The sequence below is a fragment of the Varanus komodoensis genome, unplaced genomic scaffold, assembly GCF_004798865.1.
Source record: "Varanus komodoensis strain SLA01 unplaced genomic scaffold, ASM479886v1 scaffold14_1, whole genome shotgun sequence".
Taxonomy (NCBI): Eukaryota; Metazoa; Chordata; class Lepidosauria; order Squamata; family Varanidae; genus Varanus; species Varanus komodoensis.
In genome coordinates, this window is record NW_025335438.1 from 16,790,136 (window position 1) to 16,799,686 (window position 9,551).

General features: G+C 36.0%; 1 protein-coding gene across 11 annotated transcripts in view; it reads left to right on the forward strand.

Moving 5' to 3' along the window:
- PLAG1 (PLAG1 zinc finger) overlaps positions 1 to 9,551 on the forward strand; it is a 40,035-nt gene extending 30,484 nt beyond the window's left edge. For 9 of the 11 annotated variants that reach the window (XM_044423875.1, XM_044423873.1, XM_044423881.1 and 6 more), the window contains 2 exons: positions 2,668 to 3,026; positions 3,547 to 9,551. In XM_044423875.1, coding sequence (XP_044279810.1) covers positions 2,785 to 3,026; positions 3,547 to 4,807 — 1,503 coding nt within the window. In that variant the 5' untranslated portion in view covers positions 2,668 to 2,784 and the 3' untranslated portion in view covers positions 4,808 to 9,551. The remainder of the gene's footprint in view (positions 1 to 2,667; positions 3,027 to 3,546) is intronic. The other 2 variants (XM_044423882.1, XM_044423883.1) reach the window with 1 other exon arrangement.

A 9,551-nucleotide genomic window follows, 5' to 3' on the forward strand; every position in this document is an offset into this window, starting at 1 on the left:
ATATGTGTGCAATTAAATCAGCATGTACAGCACAAAAGCAAAGCCTGCAGTTCATATGTGTAGAAGCAGAACTCCACTTTCACAACAGCCACACAAGCAGCGTGTGCACAAACTGCCCTTGCTAGTTAGACCTGTGCTAGTTATATCTGGATTGTAGTACATAGCAATTGGACTCACTTTCTGCCAGATGCCTGCCTGAATTCTCAATGTGAAATGGGCTTAGAGCAGAGAGAAAGCAGGCAGGCATATGAGGAGCCAAGCAAAGAAAATAGATTCTCTTCCCCAAACCAGATTCCTTAAACATCACTACCCTGGAAAACTGGAAGTCCTGTAGAGTGTTTTTCCAGGGGGCAGCAGGAAAGAGGCAAAGTGCTGGAAATTTTAACTAACTTTAGGATCCAAGCTTATGAAAGTAAAATTTAATGGGTAGAAACCAACTTGTCCCACCATCAACAAAAGTTTTCCATAAGAGATTCTTCCTCCCCCTAATGCTCAAAATTGTCTGGAGGATTGCACAAATCTACAAAGCATATTTTGGATGGAGAAATGGCAGTTGCCGTCATCCATTCCACTGACATAGGTCTCTACAGATGAAATAGCCCTAGCTGTACCAAATCTGCCTCTAGTAGCTCAATCTGCTACTAGCAGATTTTGTGGATAAAACTGCACTGGAAGTTAATCAATTTCCACTTTTCCCTAGGAGAGGGGTAAACAGAAAGCTTTCGTCTTTTGTTTTGATAATTCTAGACAGAGGTTACCAAGTGGTACCAATCAGAAGGTACTGTGCAGCCATTCCATTTTTTCTCCTTAACAGATTTATGTGTTAAGAAAAAAGATGGAAGAAACCATGGGAGGGCGACAGTGGTACATGGATCCCTCCTCATATTCCATGAATGGGGCAAAATTATCATGTGAAAACGTCTAATCTGTAAACACCTTTTATTTAAAAAGTTACCAAATGTGGAAAGCAACTCAATTATACTTTTTAAAAGTTAGAAGTGGAGGAATCAGGATAAATAGATTTTAAAACAACTGCTGAAAATGGGATTTTTTTTAACTTCTAGGACACAATCCTATGCATGTTCGGATAGAAACAAATCCTACAACTTTCAGTTTTCCAAGCAAGGTGTGTTGGCTGAAGAGTTTTTGGAATTGTAGGACTTTATTCTGGCCACACATGCATAAAAATGTGCTTCTAATGGATGTTTTAAGACAGTATTGGATTTTTCATAAATTAATTAGCCAAGTTACATGGATAGATTCCAAGTGTTCACAAGAACACAGGATTCGAAAGGTTTCCTACAGAATTTGGCAATAGTCACTTAAGATAGACTGTGTAAATTCTGTTATGATACCTTCTATGCGTATGGCTGTCTGTTCTCACAAACTGTTTATCTCTGTAAATTGCATATTTAGCTTTAACTATATTTTCTTAATCATTTATTTGGCCATGTTATTTGAATCCATTCTTAATTTTAATGCTTGAAATACTGTAGTGATGTTTCAAAAAATTTTTAAAATGTGTAATGCTTACAGCTGAAACTTGGGATTAGGTAAATTGGTAGAAAGTGGGATGGACTTGTGTCTAGAACACTCAAGTACAAATTTAAATGCCTAACTTACCACTGATGCTTGGTTGTCAGTTGGATTCTGATACACAGTGGTACCTCGGCTCACAAACGCTTTGGTTCACAAACAAATCAGGTCACAAACAAAACTTTCTGAAAAATTTTGACTTGGGTTGCAAACACCACTTTAGGTGGTGACCAAGATCGCAGCCATCTCCCCCCGCCCCAAGGGGGGAGCTGGCCACGATCGCAGTTCCATTCGTGCAGGGAAGACGTGCGTGATCAGAGGTGCGCTGCTGCAGGAAAGACGGGAGCAACAAAGCAGAGCCGCGGGGAGATGGCTGAGATTCTGCCTGTCTTTCCTGCAGGAGCGCGCCTCTGATCACGCACGCCTTCCCTGCACGAACGGAACTGCAGTTGCGGCCATCCCCCCCCCCCCCCCCATGTGTAGTCAGTTTAAGGCCAGATAAATTCTGGGATAAAAAATTGTTACAACTTGCTGAGGACAAAAAAAAATGCTGAGAACAAAATTTTTTTTTTTTAAAATGTCCCTGTTCACAGAAACTTAGCATGTTAGGGGGAAGAGTCATGGTTAGACCTGAAGCCTTTTACCTGACATGCTAACTTCTAAAGGTCAGAATAATTTTTATGTGGGACCATTCAAACATGCAGATCCTCCCTTGTTTCTCTAGTGGTACAGTCCATGGGGTTCTCTATCATGTGCTATTAATTTTCACTACCATGTACAGTGTTTCAGATTACATAACCACTGATTTTCTTTGATAGATGGTATGCATTTCTATCCATATCACATCAAGTCAGCCAGATTAATTTTTATTTGCTTAAGAAGTTCCAGGAACTCTGCTACATTAGTTCAAGGACTTAAAAAGTGCAAGATGTAGTTTCAGGGTACATGTGGATCTGTCCATCCTGAGCAGTGAATTTTGAGCTGTTATAAATAGCTTGAAGGAGCCTACATATATTACAATAGACCAGCTGAACCTAATTTATATAAGCTTTATTCAAAAGCATCACATAGCAAGTAAACTTCAAAATTAAGTGTAGTTACAAATAGTTGTTTCTTATTTTTTTTTTCCAGTCCCCTTTTGCTTTCTTTAACGACCACATGAAACTTGAGAAGCCATCTAAAGCTAAATCATTTAGTGGAGTTGGGCAATTCCCAAGTGTCCAACAAGAAGGCCTGGTTTAGGCTGCGATGGCCACAGTCATTCCTGGTGATTTGTCAGAAGTAAGAGATACCCAGAAAGTCCCTTCAGGGAAACGTAAGCGTGGTGAATCCAAACCAAGAAAAAACTTTCCCTGCCAACTGTGTGACAAGGCCTTTAACAGTGTTGAGAAATTAAAGGTTCACTCATACTCTCACACAGGAGAGAGGCCCTACAAGTGCACGCAACAAGACTGCACCAAGGCCTTTGTTTCTAAGTACAAATTACTAAGGTATTAAACTCTATTTATTTTTCAGATTTTATTATCATTTGTTGGCCATTTTAAGCTTTGTAAACGTTTATATCTGTGTACACTTCAGCTGATTTTCAGGGAGGAAATGTTAGTTAATTTAGACATCAGATTGTAAAATTGTAAACTACAGTGCACAGCATTATAAGTTACTATCTGAGTTTCTGTGTGTGTTTCAAAGTTTAAAGTTTTTCAGTTGTATCAACTTGTTGCAAATAAGTGTATTGACTGAGTATTTTGGCTATGGACACAAATCAACTATTCACACATAATGAAATATTTTATTAAAGTAACTTAATCATCAAACTAAAATCTCAATCAAAATGAAATGGCTTGTAATGTGTGATTTGCTATATATAAGTATGACACAATGTTTGTAGTGACATGCCTTCTGCAAAATAAATTGGGAGGGGGGAATAGCACAGTATTTAGCAGCCATTAAAAATGAACACATGTACTTTTGATCAAAACAATTACTTACAGAATATATCTGTGTTTAAAGGCATATGGCTACTCATTCTCCTGAGAAAACCCACAAGTGTAATTATTGTGAGAAAATGTTTCATCGAAAAGATCACCTAAAGAACCATCTACATACACATAATCCCAATAAAGAGGCCTTTAAGTGTGAAGAATGTGGAAAGAACTACAACACGAAGCTTGGGTTTAAGCGTCACCTGGCTTTGCATGCTGCAACAAGTGGTGACCTCACCTGTAAAGTATGTTTGCAAACATTTGAAAGCACAGGGGTGTTGCTAGAGCACCTAAAAACTCACGCAGGCAAATCATCAGGTGGGGTGAAAGAGAAAAAGCACCAGTGTGAACATTGTGATCGTCGGTTTTACACCCGCAAGGATGTCCGAAGACACATGGTAGTGCACACTGGAAGAAAGGACTTCCTTTGTCAGTATTGTGCACAGAGATTTGGCCGGAAGGATCACCTAACACGGCATATGAAGAAAAGTCATAACCAAGAACTTCTGAAGGTCAAAACAGAGCCAATGGACCTTCTAGACCCATTTACTTGCAATGTTTCTGTGCCTATAAAGGATGAGCTGCTTCCAGTGATGTCTTTATCTTCCAGTGAACTGACATCAAAGCCATTTACAAACACTTTGCAGTTAAATCTCTACAACACTCAGATTCAGTCCATGCAGAGCTCAACATCTGCACACCAAATGGTTGCCACATCATTACCTTTAGGAATGTCTTGTCCAATAGATATGGAATCTGTCCACCCTTCTCACCAGCTTTCTTTAAAATATCCACTCAGTTCTACCTCGTATACAGTTTCTATGTCTGATAAAGAGCAGCCATTGAAAGGGGAAATTGAAAGTTACTTAATGGAATTGCAAAGTGGAATGCCTTCATCCCAAGATTCTCAAGCATCTTCATCTAAATTAGGGTTGGATTCTCAAGTAGGTCCACTAGATGATGGATCTGGGGATGTTGCCCTTTCTAAAAGTTCTGTTTCTATTAGTGAACCTCTAAGCACACCATCACTGGACTTTTCTCAGTTATTCAATTTTATACCAGTAAATGGACCTCCTTTTAATCCTTCTGTTTCTGTGGGAAATCTTGGAATGGGTTACACACAGGAGGAGGCACATTCATCTATGACTCAGCTTCCTCCACAGGCACAAGATCCACAAGACCCTGGTAATGGTATAGGGCTTGGGTCTTTGCATTCACTGTCAGCAGCTTTCACAAGCAGTCTAAACACAACCACAACCCTACCACGTTTCCATCAAGCTTTCCAATAGGATGAAAAATAGCCTTGTGACAATTTTATTTGTAGAAATGCCTTAGATTAATGTAGTGCCTACTATGTCATTTGTAAATCTACTTTTGTACAGTACCAATTTCATTAAGCCAGTATGAAATTCAAATTAACTTTTAAAATATTTTGAATGTGTTCATTCACAATTGTTTACTTTTATTTTTTAAAACTGTCTGTATTCACACTGCCAACAGACCCACACACACATATAAAGAACCATTCCCAAAATGTTACATGTCCCATATTTTAAAACTTCATTAAGATTTGGTAATTCCATAGGTCAATGGAATGGTGGCTATTTTAAAAACTTAAGAATAGCAACAAAGCACTAATATTAATACAAGTCAGTTCCTAAAAATACAGCTTTCTTTGTAACCTAAAATACTGATTTATGAATACATTTGTTACTGTTGTATGAAAAACTGTAGAGCATTTATAGTTTTCTTAGAAGATTGGAAGGATCTACAATTGCTTAAATACTTTCACCAGATTAGAGAGGAAGAACTCTCTCATTTAAGTGCAATTACAAAGTAGTATAATTTGGCAAGAAAAGTATGCCTAATTAGCAAGTTTAAAAAGTGAAAAATTAAGAGCTGGCTTTGAAATATAAAATATAACTTCATTATTTCTTTTTTTAAAAAACCATCTTTTCTAGATGTCATCCAGAAGGTGGGTTAAATCCAGCACAAACATTTTATATGCTGTCAATTTGATTAGCTTGCAGTCAGAAAATGAATGTACATTTGCAAATACATGTTTCCATGTTTTCATTGGAGTAGATCTTTTAAGCTGTGTTTCATGATGTGTAATCATGCCCTAAAAACAACAAAGGTGGTAATCACAGTTACCATACCTGGGTATTTGGCTAGTGATCTTTTTTCAATGCCAAGAATTAAGAACAGGACTCTTAGGAGTGAAGTAAAAGCATATTGCTTATGCCACTTTTACCTAATACAAGGGTATTTAGGAAAAGTAACAAAAAATGGCTACTTATGCTGTATGTCACATTTATGTTGCTTTCCAGAACACCCTTTTCTATTCTCTATCCCCTGAAAACCAAAAGAGGGAATAACTGTGATATATAAATGCAAAATCTAGTTTTGCTATAACTTGGAAATATTGTATTCCTTGTCATTTTAAGAGGATTTTTTTTTAAAAAAATGCATAATTCTCTCCAGTAATTTGTGTGGATGAATACATAGGTTTAAAGTGGTTAAAATATACTTCACAAAAACAAAAGTTGCTCCCATTGAGGAGCTTTTGCTCCCAATATTTGTATCATTAGTTCCTACTTTTTTATCGTAGGAACAATATGCAGGTGTGATTTTGCTATTTTATACTGATGTATTTAAATTTTAGTACTGAATGGTAACTTTTTATAAATGTTTATGTTCCAAAGGCATTAAAATAAGGATGTATTAATAAGGAAAATACCTTTTCAAAACTTTGCAAGCTGCTCCAATATGCTGTGAGAATACTTTCTCAAAGTAGACTCTAGCTCTGCTGCATGATCGCTTCCTTTAGTTTCTATGAAACAGATTGCTAAAATATATCTCTAGTGGAATGATTTGTTCAATATTGCTTTCCAGCCTTTTAGCACCATCATTTTAAGGGGAAAACATATCAAAAGAAAATTGGAAATAGTACAAAATACTTTATGGTCCAAATGGCATAAAGCTAGTAGAAATTTCCTTCTTTTTTTGTACTAGAAAGGATAGAAAGGTTTTACCTCTTCAAATGAAACGTATCCTATAAGGAAATTAAACAACCGAAAGTGCTTTTCTGTAGATGTTGAATATGATCAACACCTTATGGCACATGCTGGCCTTCTTTGTCCATTTTTTCAATTCAAACTATTGTGTTTGTTACTGGGAAACATCATCAGACAACTGTTGGAAAAGTTTTACACTTATTTCAGAAGTGAGTTGAACTAGTTTTAACCTTTCAGTTTCTAACAGAGGCTTACCACTACATTAGTTACGGTGTTTGACAGGGATGGTATGTACAAAGCATGTTTCAGCAATGTTGTTTTCAGTGTTAGTTGCTGGTTAACTTGATTTTTTTAAAAACTAGTTTTTCCAGTACTCTTTATACATATGAAGACTCCATATTGTTATGGCAGTTCCTTCAGGATCAAAAATGGGATTGATTAAAGAGACAGGTGCACTTCAAATAAGTAGTAGGACCTCAGACAAGATATTGAACCTCATTCAGTTAGTACTTCATGTAGCTATACCTTGTGTGCAAGCCACTGAAGTAAAGTGTATGAATATATGGAAGCAGAATGACAGTGTAGGCGTTATTTACACATTAGTGCTTTATGACTATCATTTAGGCAGAAATTTTGTTGGCGATAAAAAATGTCAATCTTAAAGCCTATTTTGTAGTTACCAGGTTAATTCTTAAGAGTGAAGTGTGGTGTGTGCTGGCTGATCATACACCACACTTTGTACAACTTCTAAACTTCTGCTATGGATTTTAAAAATATTATATATATAATTTGCTTGTGTTTTATTAGTAGTGAATTGTGGAATAGAGTGATTTATTCATTTGGCAGTAGAGGTTTTCAAAAACCGTATACTGACTAAAACATGAGCCAGACCTGATTGCTTTATTAAGCTAATAATGAATGTTAAGAGTACATATTTTCAGGATCTTTTGCCTAGTGAGCTCTTTATGTATTGTAGGTTGGGTGTGTGTGTGTGTGTGTGTGTGTGTGTTTTGTTTGTGTGTATGTACGTATGTATGTGGGTGTGTAAGTATGGGTGTTTTAAACTAAAGCTCCGATCAACTTCTGTGTTACACATAATACAAGATATAGCACTTTCAAAAAGAAAACCTAAACCTTATAAAAGATAATTTCTTACAGGTTATGCTTTCTATTATAAAATCTTATATTATAATTTTTCAAGTGCCATTAGATGACATATGTGGGCCTTTGGTATAATGCTTTGGGTACAAAATGGTAAACATTTGTAACTTTTAACAGGTACATCTTAAAGTGTTTTTGTATCAATTTGCTATATTGCACAGAACCAGTGTGTCTTTTTAAAGGGTTTTACAGTGGATTTCTTGGTTTACATGTTTCAAACTATGCCGTCTTCTACTGCCATTTAATAGCAGTCCAAAATTGAGTGGTCAACATTAGTTAAGTGTATACTCAAATCTTGGAGGTTGCAGTCATGTGCCCACTAATACTAGGTAAGTCCCACACATTTCAGTGGGAATTACATGTGTGAAAATAGGCACAGGAGTTCAGCCTTACATCTCAGTCCTATGTATGTTTACCTGGAAGATCCACTAAATTCAATGGAATTTACTTCCAAATAAATACACATAGGATTGCAACTTTCAGAATGTTTAATAAGCAGTGTTCTAAAGATATGATGTCCTACCATAGCTATGCTGCTGTTGAAATTCAAATAGGGTTGATCCTGTGCCTGTATAAAGAGAAGGATTAAGCTCTTAAGTATTTGTCTCATACACTGGTTTAGCAGCTTAAAATGACGTGCCTCTTAGTAATAAAAACTTATACATTATTTGCTATGGAGTACATCATGTAGGTTCAGTTGCCTGTCTGCATCCTGTCAGTATATAGTGAAAACAGCCATCTATTTGACATTAAAGGAAGACCATTTAAAGTGATGCCATGGTAATTAAAATATATTTTAGTCCCTTAATCCCTATAAGGGTGGTGGTGTGTTGAAAGTCCATGTCTTTTGAAAAGTATTTAACCCTAAAAATGACACAGATTATTGCTAAATGCATGTATATACTTTTCAGTATAAGCTTCAGTGGTACAGTTGAACCAGAATGAATGTTTATCTTCTCAGAAACACTCCTGCAAATATAGTGGATCATGCTGCTAATATAACTTGGGATACAACTCCTCTCATGGTGCTACAGACCTCCCTGTCTCATTTAGACTGATGTATTTTTATCCATAGAGAAAGGCCTATACTAGATTTATAGATGTATGATATATTTTTATACTGTGACTTAATTTGTCATTAATGATTTTTGTACACCACCATGTTTTCATATGCACTTGCAAAAGGAGAAACTTGGACATGCAAATTATACCCAGATAAGCCTATTCTCAAAACTAGAAGATGACAATTGAAAGGGGGCTTTTGATATGGTGTGAAGTGAAGAACATACTTATTTCTAAGACCCCTTTGAATATTGACAAACTGGGAAACAATATAAAAAGGATGACACCTGAACCTGAGTTGGATTGCTGAAATTATATTTTTAGATAGTGAGCAATGTTTGGACTTGTGTGCTAAAATGTTTTAATGATACAGATTTTGAGTCAAAATAGAAATGCATTCCAGACTGAATTTGTGTATTTCATTTAAAATTACTATCCTGTGATATGGGAAATTGCGTTGCTTATCATGTATATGTACTTTAAAATGTATTCACAAACTACTGTTGTACTTGTATAAAATATAGACAAAAGATTGCATATATATTTTTGTGTATAAGCTCTGTAAAATAGCTATCACATTATGAAGCTGCAGCAAAATTTCATTTTAGACATTCATATCCAAAGAAACAGACTATTTATTGTCCACATACCCTGATAAAAAATATAACTTGCTGCTATTAAACAATAGTGCTGCAGCTTCTTGTGGCCTACAGTGTTATGTTTGCTGTACAAAAATATGTGAACTACACAAAATATCAATAAAACTACAGAATGGTTTTAGTTATGTACAAAA